Here is a 23,261-nt window from a genome sequence, read left to right on the forward strand (position 1 = left end):
AAAATCCCATCTCAAGATCAGCATAACAGATGTTTAAATGGTCATACCCAAGCAGCTGGAGGCAAAAGACTAGGCCAGGTGGAGGGGCTGTTTGCAACTGTCATGCCTACATACGTGGTGCTGATACAAGTATGTAGGGACAGCTAAAAAACAAAAACAAAAACAAAACAAAAAAAATATATCATCTGTCCTTTGGTTAATGGCTATAGCTACTGTTTTAAACAATATATTTTTATATAAAAAGGAATTTGTATAATCCCAGAAAAATCAATTTAAGGATTAATAATAATTCAACAAAGAATCTTGCCATAGGCAATTTTCTTATTTACTAGTTGATTAAGTCTTTTCTCTAAATATCTATAAAGCTCTGTAGCAATTAAACAGTTAGACATCTAAGTATTGCTGAGTAAAAACCTCTTATGTTTAGCCTTCTGAAGGAAATGGTCACATACCTGATAACCTGATATAATACTATTCTAATAGCAACAAGAAGGCTTTAAAGAGATTTAAGGAAAATAATTTTTAATGCTTCAAATGCAAATGGAATACACGCTGATTAAATACAATTCAATGTTCTTTGAAAATACCTCAGTGACAGCATTTGATACCAGTTAAGGCCAGCAAAATTGAAGTGAGGAAAATATCACATGTATTGTCTTTCATTGGTTTCGTATATCATTGCCTAGGACCATGGCAACTCAATCTTTTCTTTGAAAATTCCATTTATTGGTATTGGTGAACTTTGATTTGCTTTTAGCTCATATGCTAATAACAGCTGCTGACCCCTTCCTCTTGGTAGTGCTATTTAATATAAATGTCAAAGTAGAAGCACATTTCCTGGCTGCTTTTCCTACTTCCTGAATTGGAGGATTCACTGCTTAGCCTGTTTCCTTCCGTGTGTCACTGTGATCCTGGGACCTCTGCTGCTTTCGCTCAAGGAAACGAGCACGTGCATCTGATATGGACTTATCATCATTTCTTCTTTGCATTTTCTTTAGGACTTCTTTTGAGATTCCATCTGAAAACATTATAAATTAATCCAGTTAAACTTTAGTTGTGAAACTCAGTACTAGAAATGTTAAGAGAAGGAGATGCCCTGATTTTTCAATGCTAAGGAGGAAAAAAAGAAAACTAAAATTTGCCCTTTCAAAAGAAACAATGTAGCCTATGGTTAAAAAATAAAAGAGCATGCCAGCACCTGGGTGGCTCAATGGGTTGAATTTCCAAATTCAGCTCAGGTCATGATCTCACATTTTGTGAGTTAGAGCCCTGGACTGGGCTCTGAGCTGGTGGTGTGGGGCCTGCTTGGGATTCTCTCCCTTTTCTTTCTACCCCTCCCCCGCTCTCGTTCTCTCTTTCAAAATAAATAAAATTAAAAAAAAAAAACAAAAACAAAAAAAAACGAGCATGGAGGAGTGCCTGGGTGGTACAGTTGGTTAAGCATCCAACTCTTGATCTCGGTTCAGGTCACAAGACCAAGTTTGTGAGATCGAGCCCCGCAATGTCAGCATGGAGTCTGCTTGGGATTCTCTCTCCTCTCTCTGTCCCTCCCCTGCTCATATTCTCTCTCTCAAAAATAAATAAACTAAAAAAAAAAAAAAAAAAGCATGGAAAAAATAAATAAGTCAATTAAAATAAATAAATGAATGAATGCATGGAGGCCTAAAGAGCCAGAACAACTGACCCTAATTTAATCATGTACTACAGTTATATACTGCAATAGAACACTACATTTCTAAAGACTCTTCCAGATCTATTTTTCATGACATTAAAAAAGGATCATAAAATTTGCTCCATAAATCAGCCTCAGAAAGCTTTACTGAAAAGCTTTTTGTATATGTGAGCTGAGAATTAAACTTTCTGTCCTACTTCATTCAGTACAACTGTTTACACATCCCAACTAGGGATCTCACATTTCACAGAAAAATCCCCTGGGTGGGGTGGGGGGGAGGGGAAGATGTTCTGAAGTAATAGTCACAAAATTTTATAAACAAAATAAAAACAGCAGTGGACTACTGGGAAACTGTATGGCATTATGGTTAAGAGTTTAGGTCATCACGTCAGTTTCCTTGGATTCAAGATACAGACTCACAAATTATTAGCTATGGGATTTTTCAGCAAATTATTATACACTGCTGTTTTTCGTCATCTATAAAGGGGGGATGTGTACTTCCCTCATAGATAGGGTTATTGTGAAAACTCAATGAGGTAATTAATGCAAGTTGTTAGCACATGGTAAAAGCTCAACAGATATTGTTTTTATTAATAATGTTGTTGGACAGAGGGATTAAGGAAAACATGATTAACTGGAAGAAAAGAAGGAAGTCAAATATCAAAGTCTGAGACTCATGACAACTCTTTGCTTTCTGAGGAGATAGAGCCAGAATCTAAGCTCTATACAATATTTCCAAAATTATATGAGAATTTGGATATTTATGCTCCCTGGACTTAAGTTACTAGAACAAATGACTGACTCACCCTTTAGATGCTTTACATTTTCCTTATTTGTCCATCTCCTTCTTGCATCTTCTCTCACTTCACGTCGGGCCACACTGCTCAAATCATGTGCATTAAATTCATGCAACTTGGGTAACAAGTCTCTCACCCATTCATAACGGATTGGACACACAATTCTTGCGTAGACTTTGGTGGTAACTAATACCTCATGAAAAATGATCCATTCGAGTTTGGTTTCTTGTTCATGAAGCTATACAAAAGAATTTATTTAAGGATGGTTAACTCAGTAACCTGCCTTATTCCACATTAGACCAGCCAAACACTAATAGCCCCAAATCTTCTGAATTAATTCCTATATTTTTCAATCAAACAGAAGGCATGGGCCAAGCAGTGCCTTTACAGCTTTATGTAATAAAGATATATGCTAGGGGTGCCTGGGTGGCTTTATCAGTTAAGCAGCTGACTCTTGATTTCGGCTCAGGTCGTGGTCTCAATGTTGTGAGGTGGGGCTCCACACTGGGCATGGAGCCTGCCTGGGATTCTCTCTCCACCCCCACCCCCCAAATAAATAAATGGACTTAAAAAAAAACGGACTAAACATAACCACAAAGTGAAAAGTAGAAAACATTTGTGTATTACTTATTCCCATACCTTTACAAATGTCTTCCCTTTATTAAAAAATAAGACACTTAAGGGGCGCCTGGGTGGCGCAGTCGGTTAAGCGTCTGACTTCAGCCAGGTCACGATCTCGCGGTCCATGAGTTCGAGCCCCACGTCAGGCTCTGGGCTGATGGCTCAGAGCCTGGAGCCTGTTTCCGATTCTGTGTCTCCCTCTCTCTCTGCCCCTCCCCCGTTCATGCTCTGTCTCTCTCTGTCCCAAAAATAAATAAACGTTGAAAAAAAAAAATAAGACACTTAAAAAATAATAATAGGCACTTACTGCTGAGGAAGGATGAATGTGGACTGGGCTTCCACGCCCATCCATTGTGCAAAATGTTCTCCCAACAGATCTAAAAACCAAAAAACCAAATGATAAAGATAAGAACACTAAAATAATTAAATAAGTAGAGCACTAAGTCTAACAATGTACAATTATAATAATGTGTTCTACCACAAAGAGTTTTATAAACAGAAGTTTAAACTTACTTGTCACTATAACTTCTCTACCAAGCCATCTTAAATAATGATACATCTTAAACAGTCATTTCAGTTAAGTACAAACATTTCTTGTTAATAAGTATTAATGTTAACAATATTGATAATATTTATGCTTTAACATTTCTAAAATGATTTTGTAATAAATCCTCAAAACAACCTATGAGTTTTGAGAGTAAGTTACTTTTATTAAGAGGTCAAAACAGATTCAAACAAATCAACTAGCCTTCCAAAGGTCACAGAGTTAATGTATGGTGAAATCAAGTTCCAAACATAGGTCTTCTGACTTAAATCTTTATATGATGATCTCTTTTTAAAGGGATAATTTTCACTATTCTAAAATCTGATAATTAGAATTTTGCACCTATCGTTTCTGTAATTCATGTTCTTAACTTCAAATTCGTATCCTCTTCTACAGTTCCTTACATAAATGTTATTCCAAAAACTTGTCAAAATATTAGCCCTAGTTCAACCATCACCACAGATGATTTCCTATAATACTTTATATACATTCCCATTATAACCCAGATCAGATTGCATTATAATTATTTATATACTATGCAATATATATATATATACGTATATGTATATACATATACGTATATATGTGTGTGTGTATGTATGTATATATATACATATACGTATATATATATACATATACATATATATATATATACACACATACATATACGTGTATTTATATATATATATATATTTGTACAGTACAAAAAACATTTTTTTTTTGAGAGAGAGAGAGTACCCATAACCAGGGGAGGACCAAGGGGGGTTAGAGGGAGAGGGAGAGGGAGAGGTAGGGAGAAGGAGAGGGAGAGGGAGAGGGGGAGGGGAGGGGGAAGGGGGGGGGGGGGGAGGGAGAGAGAGAGAGAGAGAGAGAGAGAGAGAGAGAGAATTCCAAGCAGGCTCCACACCTAGCTCAATCCTATGTACTATGAGATCATGACCTAAGCCAAAATCAACAGTGGGATGCTTAATTGACTGAGCTACCCAGGTGCCCCCAAAAAAATCTTTTTTACTTGAACCATTTGAATTAGTTACCAACCTTATGCCCCATCATCCCCAAATATCTGAGTGTGCATTTCCCATAATCAAGGACATTCTCTTACATAACCATAATACAGCCATCAAAACCAGGGAATTAACACCAATACCATCACTAACATCTAATCCTCAGACCCCACTGAAGTTTTAACCAGATGTCCTAATAAAACCTTGTATAGCAAAAGAATCCAATTCAGAATCGAGTATTAACTTTACGTTTCATGTCCCCTTAGTCTACCTCATTATGGCAATCTTTCTTTGACCTTCATGATCTTGACAGCTGTTATTTATTTATTTATTTATTTATTTATTTATTTATTTATTAAGTTTATTTATTTTGAGAGAGAGAGAGAGAGAGAGAGAGAGAGAGAGAGGGAGAGAGAAAGCAAGCATGTGTGTGGCCAAGGGGCAAATAGAGAATCCCAAACAGGCTCTGTGCTGTCAGTGCAGAGCCTGACTTGGGGTTTGTTCCCATGACTGTGAGATTATGACCTGAGTCGAAATCAACAGTCAGGCACTCAATCAACTGAGCCCCTATTTATTTTTTTTTGAAAGAGAGAGAGAGCTCATGAGCGGGGAGAGGGGCAGAAGGAGAGAGAGAAAAAGTCCCAAGCAGGCTCCATGCTCAGCATGAAGCCCAACTCGGTGCTCAATCCAATGACCCTGGGATCATGACCTGAGCTAAAATCAAGAGTTGGATGCTTTACGACCCTAGCCACCCAGGCGCCCTTTGACAGCTTTTTGAATAGTAATTTTTTGTACACCCCTCAATTTGAATTTGTCTGTTTCAGGATGATTAGATTTAGGTAATGCATCTTTGCCAGGAACATCACAGAAGTTAAGCTGTGTTTTTCATTATATTTTATCAGGAAGAACATGGTTTCAATCTGTTTTGTTACTAATGGTGTTCACTTTGATGGCTTGATTTGGTTAGCATCTGCCAGGCTTCTCCATGAAAAGTTACTTTTTTCCTTTTTCCCTTAGTAATTAAGAATTTTGTGGAGGGGCGCCTGGGTGGCTCAGTCTGTTAAGTGTCCAACTTTGGCTCAGGTTGTGATCTCACCGTCCGTGAATGAGCCCCATGTTGGGCTCTGTGCTGACAGCTCAGAGCCTGGAGCCTGCTTCAGATTCTGTGTCTCCCTCTCTCTCTCTGCCTCTCTCCTGCTCTCTCTCTCTCTCCCAAAAATAAACAAACATTAAAAAATTAAAAAAAAAAAAAAAAGAATTTTATGGAGAGGTGCTCAACTAATTCCATTTGTCATTAAACTTCTAATTTATTCATTTAGTAATTTATATGACTATAGACCCATGATTTCAGATTTTATTTAGTGGGCTATATAATCCATTACTATCATTATTTATTCTGATGCTTAATATGTCCTATATTTGTTCAATTGGAGCCTATTCAAGCTAGCTCCAGTGTACTTCTAACATGGCCTCAACCTTCATTGATCCCTTCTTGCTTGCTGGCAAAATAAGATGTTCTCAGCTCATCTTGTACTTTCCCACCCCTATTTCTCCAAACAGTTCTGAGTCCTTTATGTGGCAGATGGCTGTTTCAAGTCAAGATCAAGGGCACTGAGTATATTTATTGCTATTACGGTGTTACTGCTCCCAGTGCATCTGAGAGCTAGGGTATTTTTGTATGTATGTGTTTACACATATACAAACACATATAACATATATATATACCATAACATATATTTTCATTCCCACATGTATATATCCATCCATCTAACTATATTGAAAACCATAAGTTCACAATAAAACCCTGAAATTTCGGGGCGCCTGGGTGGCGCAGTCGGTTGAGCGTCCGACTTCAGCCAGGTCACGATCTCGCGGTCCGTGAGTTCGAGCCCCGCGTCGGGCTCTGGGCTGATGGCTCAGAGCCTGGAGCCTGTTTCCGATTCTGTGTCTCCCTCTCTCTCTGCCCCTCCCCCGTTCATGCTCTGTCTCTCTCTGTCCCAAAAATAAATAAACGTTGAAAAAAAAAAAAAATTAAAAAAAAAAAAAAACCCTGAAATTTCAATCCAACACCACAGGGTTTATTCTCATTTTCTCCCGTTCAGTATTTATAACTCCCTTCACCATTCCTTAATATACTGAATTATGTGATTAATTCCTTTCTATATAATGAATCTCCCATCACCACCATTGTTACCCCTTTCCCTAAGAAGATGCCCTCCTTCTCTAACACTCAGACTCTAACACTTAACACCAAACATATCCCATATGAGTGCCTTCTCCATCCTGCTCAATTACTAACATTCCACACCACCCTATCTTTCCTCAGGGATGCGATGCTCAACATGTTTGTCTTTCATACTCCACACAGAGCCTCACTCCTCTGCAAGAAAACCCTTGTCATTCAACTTAGGTGCCGATATCCCATGCTAGACAGCTGTCCTACAAATTCCCTCCTACCAAACTTGAGTTCCAATATCCCACTCTGTGCCACTGCAGTTCCCCCGGCACAAGTGAAAATCATTAAGAGTCATTGTAATTGATGTCATCATAATCACGGAGCTTAAATAAACCACCAATCTTTAATATTAAATAGTTCAACATTGTAGCCAAATACAGTAGTATTCTTTATCCATTTCTCAAGCTCATTATTGCTTACCTTCGAGCTACATTTTTGAAATAGCCTGCACAAAGACATCTCCGTAGTACTTCATGTTTAGGGCCTTCAAAGGTCTCTCTTGGGAAATCACTTTGCTATAGAAAGAATATATATACAGTGGTAATCTCACAGAATAATATGAAATGATCTTTTATTTTGAAAACTACATGTTTCTCAAGACTTCTGTTTCTGGCCATATGAAGTAAGAGGGATTAGATTTACACTTCTGCTTGAAACAACCAAAAAAATGTTTTATATGAAATAATGATTTCCAAAACACTGTATATCAAGTAATAAGGACAGCGATCTCTGAGAAGTAAATGAAGTATGGGAAATAAGTGAAGTTAAGTCCAACAACTGCCCCAGGTTACGGTCAACCTTGAGAGAGATTCTAGATGAAGGGTCAGGGAGGGAAAAACCCAGCGGAACCTGAAGAACACCCTGAGCTACAGAGGCAGAGCTGAGAGTCCAGGAAGACCAAGATGGCTAGAGTTCACAGGCCAAGAGTTCAGAAGAGAAGAGAACTCAGATAGAAACAGAACTCCAGAGATCTGCAGGAGGGCCTCTGCCAGTGTTTCAACTGAGCACTAAATTAGCATATAAATGTGAGGAAACTACCCAAGGCCAGGGAAGAACTTCCCCAAAGGATAACAGTGAACAGTGCTTGGTACTCACGCACACAGTTAGGAATGGGGTCTATTCCTACAAACCGGAGATTCAGAATACCTCATAATTTGCATAGTTTGGGGTACAGTACTCAGAGAATCTTGCCAAAATTTGACTTAAGAAAAGATCACTATAGCAATCACCTGTTTAAGCTTCCTGATTAGTTCTCGAAGTTGAGCTTCAACACGAAATGCTGAAAATAAGCATCTCCAATGAATCCAGTGTTTTGGCACCACGAAGCTGGAGCTCCACTGCAGAACAAAATACTGGTATCTTTAAAATACCCTCTCGAAGTGAAAGTCTAACAGGTGCACCTGGCGGGTTCAGTCAGTAGAGCATGTGACTCTTTTTTTTTTTTTTTTATTTTTTTCAACGTTTATTTATTTTTGGAACAGAGAGAGACAGAGCATGAACGGGGGAGGGGCAGAGAGAGAGGGAGACACAGAATCGGAAACAGGCTCCAGGCTCTGAGCCATCAGCCCAGAGCCCGACGCGGGGCTCGAACTCACGGACCGCGAGATCGTGACCTGGCTGAAGTCGGACGCTTAACCGACTGCGGACACCCAGGCGCCCCGAGCATGTGACTCTTAATCTCAGGGTCATGAGTTGGAACCCATACTGGACATAGAGTTCACTTAAAAAAAAAAAAGGCAGTCTAACATTCTCATTTCTATTACAAAACTAAAAACAAATAAGCATCAGTTTAGCCCTTTTATGAGACCTGTCCCATTACTGAGAAAGCCACTTAAGGATTTGAGGAAACAAATTAATGTAGGATGCCTCTGAGTGAATTAAAAATAATTGTAAATTAATTTCTTTTTATACATATATGGTTTAACAAATATCCAATCATTTTCTCATCTAAGGTACTTCTAGCGAATCAAAATTCTATAAGTCATTTTCAAGAAAGAATTAGGAAGAGAAGAAAGAAGAGAACTAATATTATAAAATAAATGCCTACTTAGTAATATCACCCAACATAGATAATCTCACTAATGTTCACAAAAATGCCTTAAGGTTCACAGTATCCCCACTGAACCTTACTGTCTAAAGTCACATAGTAAATACATAGTGGAGCTATATTTTAAAACTGACACGTTCTAGGGGCATCAGAGTGGCTCAGGTCGGTTAGGCTTCCGCCTCTTGGTTTTCGACCCAGGTCATGATCTCAGGGGTTCATGAGTTCCAGCCCCACACAGGGCTCTACCCTGACACCACAGACAGAGCCTGCTTGCAATTCTCTCTCTCCCTGCCCCTCCCCTGCTTGCTCTCTCTCTCTCAAAAAAAATAAATAAACTTAAAAAAAAAAGTTTAGGGACACCTTGGGCGGCTCAGTCAGTCGAGCATCCGACTTTGTGTCAGGTCATGATACTGCGGTTACTAGGTTTGAGCCCCAGGTCGGGGTTCAGTGCTGACAGCTCAGAGCCCAGAGTCAGCTTCAGACACGGTGTTTCCCTCTCTCTCTCTTTGTCCCTCCCCCGCTCGTGCTCTGTCTCTCTCAAAAATAAACATTTAAAAAAAATTTAACACTGACAATTTCTAGTACAAAAACTATTTCACATACCTTGATTTGCACTGTTCAAAGATGACAGCTAAAGTTGCAAAGTCATTAAATCCTCCAGCTTTAGCTGCCAATTCTCGATGTTCTTTGTTCTGCTTCCTTCTGGTACTCTGGATCAACTAAAAGACAAGTTGAGAGCCAATTTAGTTATACTTTACATCAATGCCTAAATTCCTTTTGTTTATTCAAGGTCAGTAGAATCTGCCTCACCATCTGCAGTGGATAAGACAGAACTATATTACTCTTGGGGAAGGGCTCTATTTACTTCCATAACTTCTTTCTTCTTTTTTAAAAACTTTTTTTAAATGTTTATTTATTTTGCAAAAAGAGAGAGGTGTGAGTGGGGGAGGGGCAGAGAGAGATGGAGACCAAACTCCAAAGCAGGTTTCCAGTCCTGAGCTGTCAGCACAGAGCCCAACGCGAGGCTTCAAACCCACAAGCCATGAGATCATGACCTGAGTTGAAGTCAGATGCTTAACTGACCTGAGCCACCCACTCTTCTTGTTATTTTATTTATTTTGAGAAAGAGCACGAACGTGCACACACAAATTTGTGCGCACACGAGTGGGGGAGGGGCAGACAGAGAGGGAGAGGATCTTAAGCAGGCTCTGCATTGTCAGCATGGAGCCCAACTTGGGGCTGGAACTTAGAACCATGAGATCATGACTTGAGCTGAAACCAAAGGTCAGACGCTTAACTGACTGAGCCACCCAGGTGTCCTGTTCAAGTTATTTTCTATATGTATACCAGCCAATGAATACAATGGTTTATTTTTACATAATCCATTATATGTTTTGAAACTTCATTTAATAATGGGCTTCATGTCAGTACAAGTAGAATTATTCATTCTCAAATAGCTTCATTGTACTCCCCAGGGATATAAGGAACATTTGAGGAACACAATTTACCAGTCCCTATTTATCCAGTTCCTATTTATGGGCAATTAGACCATCATATAAGCAGAACTGAACTACTACTAGCCTTTTGTTTTTTTTAACTTTATATTGAAGTAAACATGCATGCAGAAAACTACCAGATCACAACTGTACAGCTCAATGTTAATAAACATAATATACCAATGTACCCAATACCCAAATCAATAAACAGAATATTACTAACATCCAGAAGCCCTCTTTTTGCTCTCCTTCCAATAACTACCTATTCTCTTCCACAAACCATGTTCTGACTTCTGACCCCACAGAAGGCTTTTGTATAAATTTTGTATAAATGTACTTCATGTGTCTGATTTCTTTTGCTCAACATTTGTTTTTGAGATTTATCTCTTACTGACATTGACCCTATCCCACTCAGGATTGATATGCTCTCTGATTGCCCAAGTTCCCTACATACCACTTTGCCCAAGCTAAATTTCTTTCAGAGTACACTTTTTTTTTTTTTTTTTCCAAAATTTCCTAGGGCTCCTTCATTCATTGTACCACATCGTACTGCGGTTTGTTCTCCTTCAGTAAACCCATCACAACTAGATTTAGCATAGGCACCATGTTCCCTGGTATTAGAGATTAGTACTTATATAGACTATGAAGTGAATCTGCAAAGCAGCAGACCCTGGTCTTAGGAGGAAAGGAATCTGATTAAAGAAAACACCCATGAAGATAAAAAGTCTTTCATCCCAGGCTTTAAGTAGCTTCGACCTTTGTTACCTAGGTGACAACTAAAGGAAGTATTAGAACAGAGGAGAGAGAATATGATTACGGGCCATACAAACAGCCCTGTCAGGTGAAAATACAGTTCCCATCTCCTGAACCACTCAGGGAAATTGACTTTTAAGCCAAAACATTTCATTTCAAGCACTGAATCACCATTGCCCTAAAGATATGACAAAAGTCAAATTGCACTAGACTCAAGCATCACCCTGACCTGGCTCCCAACACTAGGAGACAAGCCTATCTATCAGACAGGAGCTCCTGGATCAATGAATTGTGTTTCCTGCTATAGAATTGTAGAGTGCCAGTTGCCTTGGACCCCTGGGGTATGAACCTTCAGAGACACTTCCTATCTGGGCTCAGTTCTTCCTTTCTCTGCCTCTAGCTGACCATTCAATTTGGCTGTAATACCTACTAGCACGATTTACACAGGTGGCTTACTATCTCTTATTAAAATGTCAGAATAACTGCAACAAATTTTAGTGTAGATTAAAATTTTAAGCTCAGCTCATATTCTGTGAAGATTAACTCTGTGTAGTAATGTTGGATCCCTGCTGTTTAGAGCGGTGGCTTTGCTCACTCACGTTTTTTAAAAATGTAGAGAGCATATCACTTCCCTGGTTGTCCATCCCACATTGCTACCTTCTCTATGTCCTCTGTCTCTTTCCTTCATTATTCTCAAAGTCAAGAGAATAGAAACATTTTTTTGTTCCTTTTCCCTGACTCTCCCCCCAAAATAGACTAATTAAAATTAAAAAACATGCAGAAGTCCCATAGTAAATTCCGGATATGTACAGGAAAGTCACAATCCATATCATACACAGTTCCTACAATCTCAGCAAGTTTATCCTCTAACTAAACAAAGTTTGACTAGCCATCTTTACTTTCCAGTAGGCTTGTCATTGTCTTTATTATCTTTCCCCAGATGAAATTCTATTATCAGTTTTATCTCATGCAAATAGGCAAATATTACTGAGGCAAGAACTGTAAGAAGGTGAAGCAGCAAAACAAGGTTATATCAGCTGAACCTTTCCATTTGGGAAAATAATTTAATACTTTTCTATATAGCAATCAATCAGAAAGCAAAACTATTTCACAGAGGATATCAATAATAATAACAGTCCTCACAGCTGAAGCAGAAGAATAAAACAATGAGTGTCCCACACACATAAAATACCCTTTATTTCTAAAAATATCACAGTTAAAATGAAAGATTTAGAACCTACCCAGTGTTGTTATTTTAAATTTGTTCCATTTTAAGGCAATGCCTTTAGGTGGTTTAAAAAAAAAAACCTAGAAATATTTAACAGCCCTCACTCCATTGTCTGACTTCTAAAGTAGTCCCTATACTAGGAGACATTGTATACAGTTTTACTACAGCAAAAGAGAGATTACTAAAAATGTTGACAGTATGATCATTTTGATGTTATAATCTCTGTTTAATGTTAGATCTGAGAATACTACCCAGTTTTACCAGTAAGGATACAGTAAACCAAATTAGATGATCTATAAAGACCCAAGCCAGAAAGTACTGCTTAACTTATAAAGACCACAATGCAGCTGGAAAGCCAATACCACGTTTTGGGTATAACAAGATCTCACCAAGTCACAATCTCAAACCTGAAGCTACATTTTGCAGCAGCTAAAGTTCTTCATGATCCAGGTTTAAAAATTAGGTGTATATTTATATATAAGCCATAGTATCTAAGTATGAAGAAAAAACTGGTAGCAATTGTTGCCCTCTAGGAATCAGACCTAAGGACATGTTTAAGAGAGAAGAGAGAAGAACTTACTTTTCATTTAATACTTTGTGTAGTGTTTGAATTTTTAACTATATACATGTATGGGGAATAGTATGAGGAGTTAGGTGAAACCTCTCTTCCAGATAGACATTTGTTAAACTAGTCAAAATTACCAAAGACAATCATTCAAGGTCTCTGGAGATTGACTGAATCTATGGAATTCATTAAGAACAGTAGGCAGCATCACATCTGAGTAGGAAACTACACTCAACCCCCCATAGTTTTGTGTGTGGAAGAGGGCTTAGCAGCCTGAAAGCGGCACCCTTTTCCTCACCTCCAGCTCCTACTCTGTAGGAGGATCAGGTGCAAATAGCTAATGAATGGGGGAACAGCTAATGACAGTGCATCACAGCTTTCCATTCCCTTACAGCTCTGTAACGCAGAAAAGCTGTCCTAGTGAGCACGACAGCTGAGTGGTAGCTCCCACTACTCCCAGTTTTCTAGAGCTATTCCAGGTTTCTGGGTTGTTGGGGTTTTTTTGGCAGCTGGTAAATATCTGCAGAGGCCATCTCACCAAGCTTTGTGCTGAAGAAGATGTATACTGGGCAGTGGTGGTAAGTGAAGCAACAGTTCCCACCACCTCTCACTTCAACCTTCTGCTCTATAGAGAGGATCCTGGTGGGGCAGCCAGTGAATAGTAGATTCCCAATCTACTCCCAGCTCCTGCTCCATAGCACAGAGTGTCTTTCCAGGAGAGGATGGAGATAAGCACTGTTAAAAACCAGCAATAATTTGTCCCTGCCAAGGTGGATGGGTAACTTTATCTGGACTAGACTTTGGAGCAATTATGCCCCAAGAACACTGTCAAAACAACAGAGCAATCAGCAAGCAATCAGTGGAGACTAATAGCTTAATCTGTTACCATTTGAGGCAGACTAACAAAAAATTAGGCAGATAGGCCAAATCTTAACAGAAAAATCAGAGAACCTACTAAACCCATAGTTGTCCTGATATTCTAAAAGACTATGTAGATGCCCAAGGTTTTACCTTCTGAGAAGCAAAAGGAAAGGCAACATCTGCGCCTCTGGTCTATGGCTGAACACCGGAGAAACTCATTAACTCTCTGAACTATGAAAACAGTCTCCAGACCACACAACACAGATCCAAAAGTAAAGGGTGAAAACGTCACTAGCTTAAGTCTTAAGGACAACCTCCAACCAACTAGTAGCTGAGTAGCTGACTCTCATAGCAGTGAGGGCTGGCAGAAGCATCAGCAAAATATACATCAAGAGAGAGTATGCAATCCAAAGAACAGAGGAAAAAAAGAATGATGAAAGATGAGCAGTCTCAGAGAAATGATGTATAATGGACTGTCAGAAGGAAAGAAGAGAAAGAGGCAGAAAAAAGTTAATGAAATGATGGTAGAAAAATTCCAAAATCTGATGAAAAACATTAATCTACACACTGAGGAACAGTAACGAACTCCAAGTAGGATAAAAGAAAAAAGATCCACCACACATAATAGCCAAAATACTGAGAATAGCTAAAGAAAAATGACATATACACAAGAGAAAGCCAATAAAAATTAACAAAGGACTTCTCATTAGAAGTGATAGATGCTGGAAGACTGTGGGTTGATATATTCGTAGTGTTGAAAGAAACTGTCAACTAGAACTCCTACATCCAGTAAAACAATCTTTCAAAATGAAGGCAAATAAAAAACATTCCAGATAACAAAACCTGAAAGAACACATGTGGTAATACCTGACTTACTGGAAATAATAAAGGAAGGTAATCAGACTGAAAGGAAGTGACACTAGACAATAATTTGAATGACACTGAAAAAGAGCATTGATTAAGTATGTAGGTATGTAAAAAAGAGAATATAATTATTTCTTCTATCATATCCCCTTATGTGATTTAAAGAGAAATTGCATGAAACATTATCTATAAAATTGTGTTGTTTGGGGGCACCTGGGTAGCTCCATCGTTAAGCACCAGACTTTTGGTTTCAGTGCAGGTCAGGATCTCACGATTTCATAGGTTTGAGCCCTGTGTAAATAAACTTAAAAAAATTGTGTTGTTGGGCCTATAACATAGAAATATATTTGACATAACAACTCATGTATATGTATTATCTATTTGTTTAAATTATCTATTTTGAGAGAGAGAGTGCATGTGCGGGGAGTAAGGGGCAGAGATAGAGGGCTCTGTGCCTGCCAGCATGGAGCCCAATGTAGGGCTCGAACCCACAAACTGCAAGATCATGCTCACTGACTGAGCCACCAGGCGCCCCTATTTTTGAAAAAAGAGGCCTAGGTCAGTATTTATGGGGAAAAAAACCTCAATCCTGTGTCTGACATAACAATAGAAAAGGTCACTGCTTTATAGCTACATTTCATTCTGTGGAATTTAGAAACACTGATAAATCTCTGAGATACCTTAGTAACTTTCAGGGTCATTCACGTTTCATATCCATTTACATGACTGACATCAAGCGCTTCACAAAGGCAAAGACTTAATCAACAAATATCGTACCAAATCAAAGCACAGACTCTAAGACATATTCTTATTGGTTATAATCTCTGAATAGTCTAAAGAGTTAGATTTATGTCCACAGATATCTAAGACCGAGTATTAGGATCACAAAGGGAAGTCTCTCATTTCCTTGAGTGCCTACACAATATAATTCACTTTCAAATATGTTTTGCTAAAGTGTAGGTCCCAAATAAAGGCCTTTGAGATACCAAAAAACAAACTTTAAGGACTTGATTAAAAACAAAACAAAACAAAAAACCACACACAAACATAGTTAAAATTTAAGACCTGAAAAACCTAAAAAGCTAAGAACTTGAGTCAACAATCTTCTGAGACAGATTAGAAATAAAAATTTTAAAACCAATACCTGGACTTCTACATCCAGTTCTGGAATAGACTTAATTTTTCATCCTTTCTTGTTTATGTACATTACAAACCCCAAATACAGTATTACAATATTTCCTTTAAAACTTCCTATGTTTTAATATATGACAACAATTGCACACACCATGGAGGAGTAAATGGAACTAAATTGTTGCAAGGTTTCCTATATTCACATGAAGCAATATTCATTGAGTAAACTGTGATTAAAGATGTATATTATAATCCCCACAGGAAGGACATGTTAAGCAGAAGAATAAAGAGTTCAACATAATCCATATCAAAATTCTAGCACGCTTTTCTTGAAAAAGCTGATACGTTGATTCTAAAGTTTATACAGAAATACAAGGAATATAGAATAACCACAGTGGTATCAAAAAAGAAACACAGTGTCAAAAGACTTATAATACCTGATTTCAAAATGTATCATAAAGCTATGTAGTCAATACAAGGTGGCACTGACATAAGGACAGACAAATCAATGGAATAAAATAAAGTGCAGAAATAGGCTCACATATATACAGTCCATAGATTTTCCACAAAGGTGCCAACGCAGTTCAATGGGGGAAAGAAATCTTCTCAGTAAACGTGCTAGAATAAGTGGGTATTCACAGAGAAAAAAAGTAACCTAGACCTCTACCTCATGCCATATATAAAACTTAATTCAGATGGATCACTGTACTAAGTTAAAAGCTAGAACTGTAAAGCTTTTCCAGTTTTTTTTTCCAGATCTCTTAGCATTCAGAAAGCAATAACTACAAAAATATTAATTGATGTATTAAACTTTAACAAAATTCAAAAAAGCTCCCTCATCAAAACATACTGTTCAGAAAGCAAACAGAAAACCCACCGAGTGGGAAAAACTATGTGCAATTCATACATACCAAATAACTTGTATCCAGAATAAGTTAAAAACTCTCAGATTCCAAAATAATTTTTAAATTTATTTATTTATTTTGAGGAGGATAGGGAGCACAGAAGAAGCAGCGAGAGAGGGAGAGACAAGCATCCCAAGCAGACTCCACACCATCAGCACAGAGCCCAATGGTGAACTCACAAACTGTGATATCATGACCCGAGCTGAAGTCAGATGCTTAACCGACTGAGCAACCCAGGCTGATCCCAAATCTTTTTTATAAATTTAAAACATGGATAAAGATGTTACAGATAATTCACACAGGAAGACAGATAAATGGCCAACAATCATGATTAAGTGCTCAAAAATATTAGTTACCAAGAAAATGCAAATTAAACCATAAGGAAGAATCACCAATACATAATAGAATGTAAAAAAATAAAGTGGCAACATCAAACATTGAGGAAGACATGTGGTGCAAATTGCACTATCATTGCTGATGGAATTTTAAAATGGTTATAGCCATTTTGGGAAAAGGGTTGGCAATTTTGTTTGTTTTTGTTTCCATGGAGCAAACCTAGAGCTTGAATTCACAACCCTGAGATCAGGACCTGAACTGAGATTAAGAGTCAGATGCCTAGGGGCACCTGGGTGGCTCAGTCCGTTAAACATCGAACATCGACTTAGGTCATGATCTCATGGTTCATGAGTTTGAGCCCCGCATCAGGCTCTGTGCTGACAGCTTAGAGCACAGAGCCTGCTTCAGATTCTGTCTCCCTCTCTCTCTGCTCCTCCCCTACTCGCACTATGTCCCTATCTCAAAAATAAATAAACATTAAAAAAAAAAAAAAAAAAAGAGAGAGAGAGACACTTAAACCAACTGAGCCACCCAGGTGCCCAGCAATTTCTTTTTTCTTTTTTTTATAATTTTTTTAATGTTTTATTATTTTTGAGAGAAAGAGAAAGAGAGAACAAGTGTGCAGGGGAGGAACAGAGAGAGAGGGAAACACAGAACCCGAAGCAGACTCCAGGCTCCGAGCTGTCAGCATAGAGCCGGATGCAGGGCTCAAACTCATAAACTGTGAGATCATGACCTGAGCCAAAGTTGGATGCTTAACCAACTGAGCCACCCAGGCACCCCTCCAGTAATTCTTAAAGTTAAACACACACCTACTCAATAATGCAGCAATTTGTTCCTAGGTAGTTACCTAAGAGAAATAAAAATATACATCTACAAAGACCTGCAGAGGAATGTTCAAAACAGTTCTATTATAAACAGCACCAAATAAGAAACAATTCAAATGTCTATCAATAGGGTAATAGATAAAAACTAATTTAATACGTTCATACAGTGGAATTACTACTCAATAAAAAGAACAAAGCACTGTTAATACATGGATGAATCTCACATACATGATGCTGACCAAAAGAAGCCAAACACAGAAAGTACATATTGTATAATTCTATTTATACAAAGTTTTACAAAAGCCAAATCTAAAAAAAAAAAAAAAAAAAAGATAGAGGAATGACTCACTGAGGGAAGGTAGGGTAGCATCTGACTGGGAAGGGGCATTGAGGAAGTTTTCTGGAGTGATACAACTGTTCCATACCTTGACAGGGGTGTGGGTTATATGGTATGTGCACTTTGAAAAATTAATTGAATTATACACGTAAGATTTATGTTTCACTACATATAAACTTTACCTTAAAAAAAAAACAAAACTGTAGGGGCACCTGGGTAGCTTAGTCAGTTAAGCATCTGACTCTTGATTTCAATTCAGGTCATGATGATCTCACAACTCGAGAGTTCGAGCCCCACTGCAGAGCCTGCTTGGGATTCTCTGTCTCCCTCTCTCTCTGTCCCTGCCCCACTCATGCTGTCTCTCTCTCTCTCTCTCTCTCTCTCTCTCAAAATTAAACAAACATTAAAAAAAACACACAAAAACTGTAAGCAAGAATGGTATACCTAAAGAATTTTAAAACTACTTTTGTATCCTAGGGAAAATGGACCAATTTGAATATGGACTCTGGACTAGATAATAGTATTATATCACTGTTAAATTTCCTATTTTGATAAATGTTCTATGGTTAAATAAGAGATTGCCTCTATTCTTAGTAAAATATATACATATATATAAATATTTTGTGGTAAGAGAGAGCAATGTTCCCAAATGATTCAAACAAGAAAGAAAGAAAATGCATATATGTATATCAAGAGAGAAAGAGAAAAAGAATAATAAAGCAAATGCAGCAAAATGTTAAAAACTGCTAAACTAGGTAAAAGGTATAAACGGAATTCCTCTACTATTCTTTCCACATCTCTGTAAATTTGAAATTGTATTACAATAAAAAGGTAATAAAAAAGAGCTAACACGAGACTGGTATTATCTATTTAAATATTCCATGAGGAAAACCAATTTCCTTTTTCTGGCCTTAGACTGGATCACCCTAATCTATTCTAATTCCCTGGTTTCACACAATGAAAAATGAAGTCCAAAAAAACTAGGCCAATAGATAATTAGACTGCAGTGGAGTCAAGTTAGAACTCTGATCTCTTGACTCCTACTTCAATACTCCTGCAATAGTTTTTAGGAGTATTTTTAGCTTTGAAAATAGCCAAACTTATTTATTTATTTACTTATTGTTTTAAGTTTATTATTAAAGGATAGTTGACATACAATGTTATATTAGGTTCAGGTGTACAATATAGCGATTCGACAATTTTATATAATACTCAATGTAAGTGTAGTTACTACAAAACATTATTACAGTATTATTGACTATTTTCCCTATGCTGTACTTTTCATCTCCATGACTTATTTATTTGGTAACTACAAGTTCATTTCTCTTAATTCCCTTTACTTATTTCACCCATCCACCGACCCACAACCCAACCTTATTTATTGCATATGGTATTTACCAGAAAAAAACTACTGTAGCTAGGGGTATTACTAGAACCAAAATTCTGACACTTAAGACTACAATCTATTTGGAAGAGGCAGCACACTGATTAAACCAGAGTATTTTTATAGAAAATATATCCTCCATTACAATCTTGGCAATAACAAACCAATCTGGACCAAACGCTCACAGTCTATAAAGGTATAACACCAGGAATGATAGTACACACTATTGTTAGTCTAGGCTGTAGGCAAGATATACTGTCTACTCAGAAATTCCTTTGAGGGGGTGCCTGGGTGGATCAGTTGGTTAAGTGTCTGACTTCGGCTCAGGTCTGAACTCATGGCTCATGGGTTCGAGCCCCGCATCTGACTCTGTGCTGACAGCTCAGAGCTGAAGTCTGCTTCAGATTCTGGGTCTCCCTCTCTCTCTCTCTCTCTGCCCCTCCCCAGCTCATGCTCTGTCTCTCAAAAATAAACATTAATAAAAAAATTGGGGACGCCTGGGTGGCTCAGTCGGTTGAGCGTCCGACTTCAGCTCAGGTCATGATTTCTCGTGGTTTGTGGGTTCGAGCCCCGCGTCGGGCTCAGAGCCTGGAGCCTGCTTCGGATTCTGTGTCTCCCCCTCTCTCTGCCCCTGCCATGCTCATGCTCTGTCTCTGTCTCTTAATAATAAATAAACATTTAAATTTGAAAATAAATTGTGATTTTCCCCCATTAGAAGAAAGTAAAGCTGACATGGGATGAAGTAAGTTGTGTCCCACACCAAGAAAGGAAATAAGCAGAAGTTTAAAGGCATGGAAACTTCAAAACAATTCTCTTAGAGTACAAGGGCTGAACTTCGATTTCTTTTGTTTCTAGAGGGAAAAAAAGTTAATGTATTACTAATGTACTATAACAGGGCAAAGGTCCACCATACTATCTTTCTTTACCAGTGAAAGGACTCTCAGCCAAGAACATTATAACTCTCTATTTCAAACAACTAAGTTAAAGGATAACAAAATGTAAAATTCGTTTATCCTCAGTTTCATGTCTCATAGGGCTAAATATATGGTAATAAAAACCGCCCAGTGAATTACTGGAGAATATAAATAAATGGAGAGATACTTCATGTACATGGATAAGCAGGCTCAATACTGTCAAGATGTCGGTTCTTTCCAACCTGATGTATAGATTCAACATAATTCCAAATGAAGTCCCAGCAACTTATGTTATGGATATCAACAAACTGGTTGTAAAGTTTATGCAGGAAGGGAAAAGACCCAGTTTTGAAGGGGAGGAGCAAAGGCCAAGAACTGACCCTATCCAACTTTAAGAGTTACTATAAAGCTCTAATAATCAAGACAGTGTGGTATTGACAGAATAGAAAAAGAGATGAATGGAACAGAATACGGGGCCCAGAAATATACCCACACAAGTACAGTTAAATGATCTTTGACGAGGGGGAAAAGCTTTTCAATGGAAAAAGGATAGCCTTTTGAAAAGTGGGGCTGGAACAAATGGATATCCAATTCCTAGAAGATAACATAGGAGAAGATCTAAAGGACATTGAGTATAGTGATGACTTTTCAAATGTAACAGCAAAGGCATGACCCATGAAAGAAGTAACTGAAAACTGGACTTCATTAAAATTAAAAGCTTCTGCTCTGTGAAAGACCATGTCAAAAGAATGAGAGGACAAACCACAGAATGGGAGAAAATAGTTGCAAAAGATATACCTGATAAAGGACTGTTTTCCAAAATATACCAAGAACTCTTAAAACTCAACAATAAGAAAATAAACAACCTGATTTAAAAAGACCTGAGGGGGTTGGTGGCGCCTGGGTGGCTCAGTTGGTTAAGCATCCCACTTTGGCTCAGGTCAAATTACTGAGCCAAAGTGAATTACTTAAAAATAAAATTTAAAAATCTAAATGGATACCTCACCAAAAAGATACAAAATGGCAAATAAGCATATAAAAAGATGGTTAACATCATATGTCATCAGGGATCTCCAAGTTAAAATAACAAGATACAAGGGCGCCTGGGTAGCTCAGTCAGTTGAGCGTCCGGCTTCGGCTCAGGTCATAATCTCAGTTTGTGAGTTCGAGCCCCACATCGGGCTCTGTGCTGACAGCTCAGAGCCTGGAGCCTGTTTCAGATTCTGTGTCTCCCTCTCTCTCTGCTCCTCCCCTGCTCATGCTCTGTCTCTCTCTCTCTCAAAAATAAATAAACATTAAAAAAAATTAAAAAAATAACAAGATATCACTACACACCTATTAGAATGGCCAAAATCCAAAACACTGACAACACCATATGCTGGTGAGGATGTGAAGAAAGAGCAATTCTCAGACTCATGGCTGGTCAGAATACAAAACGGTACAGACACTTTGGAAGAGAGTTTAGCAGTTTCTTACAGATATAAACATATTATACTATAACTCAGCAGTGAATTGAAATCCAATATCAACACAAAAACCTGCGCATGGACATTTACAGCAGCTTTGTTCATAACTGCCAAAACTTAAAAGCCACCAAGATGTCCTTCAACACGTGTAAAGATAAACAAATTCCATAAAATGGAACATTGTTCAGCAACAAAGAAATGAGCTATTATGCCACAAAAAGACAAGGAACCTTAAATGCACATTGCTAAGCTACAGAAGACAGTCTGAAAAGGCTACGTACTGTATGATTCCAACTACCTGGCATTCTGGAAAAGGCAAAACTATGGAGATGTAAAAAGATCAGTGACTGCGAGAGTTTGGGGTAAGGTATGTAGGGATGAACAGGTGGAACACAAGATATATTTAGGGCAGTAAAATCAGTTAGTATATCATTGTAATGGTGGAAATGTGTCATTACAGATTTGTCAAAACTCAAAGAATATACAATACAGTGATCCTTTTAGTTAATGATAATGTATCAATACTGGTTCATCAATAACAAATGTACCACACTAATGAAAGATGTTAATAATGAGGAAAATATCTCTACTTACCCTTAAATTTTCTGTAAACCTAAAACTGGTCTAAAAAATAAAACCTATTAATTTTTTAAAAACTCACCAATAAACTTCTTACCAGGTCTAATGAAGACATTTTCCACAGACAACATTGCTGCTATTGGAAGTAGTAGATCTTCACAATCTAGAGAAGCAGCCTTGATTACTGCACATGTCAGATGTGGAGGGAGAGGAAATTCCACCATAGACAAACCCAATCTGGTCACATGGCCACTCCTTAATAGAAAGAAAAGGTTCTTAAGTCTTTCTTTTTTTTTTTTTTAATTTTTTTTTTTCAACGTTTATTTATTTTTGGGACAGAGAGAGACAGAGCATGAACAGGGGAGGGGCAGAGAGAGAGGGAGACACAGAATCGGAAACAGGCTCCAGGCTCTGAGCCATCAGCCCAGAGCCTGACGCGGGGCTCGAACTCCCGGACCGTGAGATCGTGACCTGGCTGAAGTCGGACGCTTAACCGACTGCGCCACCCAGGTGCCCCGGTTCTTAAGTCTTTCTACCTTGGGAGAGTACAAATGAAATGTTCATCATTCAGAATAAATCAGATATAATTTATATTACCTTAAATCAACTCCAGAAATTCAATTCAATACAAGAAATATGATACACTGGTCATTGATAAAAGAAACATAAAGATGATAAATTCCCTGCTTTGGAA

The 23,261-nt window shown here is 38.0% G+C and overlaps 1 protein-coding gene across 1 annotated transcript in view; it reads right to left on the reverse strand.

Moving 5' to 3' along the window:
• Positions 1-501: 501 nt before the first annotated feature.
• The window catches only part of DHX40 (DEAH-box helicase 40), a 47,283-nt gene continuing 24,523 nt past the window's right edge, over positions 502-23,261 (reverse strand). Inside the window, 9 exon segments of the mRNA XM_030296869.1 lie at positions 502-1,018; positions 2,479-2,707; positions 3,398-3,467; positions 7,295-7,389; positions 8,104-8,189; positions 8,192-8,211; positions 9,525-9,604; positions 9,606-9,640; positions 22,665-22,822. Coding sequence (XP_030152729.1) covers positions 879-1,018; positions 2,479-2,707; positions 3,398-3,467; positions 7,295-7,389; positions 8,104-8,189; positions 8,192-8,211; positions 9,525-9,604; positions 9,606-9,640; positions 22,665-22,822 — 913 coding nt within the window. The 3' untranslated portion in view covers positions 502-878.

The sequence above is a fragment of the Lynx canadensis genome, chromosome E1 (assembly GCF_007474595.2).
Source record: "Lynx canadensis isolate LIC74 chromosome E1, mLynCan4.pri.v2, whole genome shotgun sequence".
Classification (NCBI taxonomy): Eukaryota; Metazoa; Chordata; class Mammalia; order Carnivora; family Felidae; genus Lynx; species Lynx canadensis.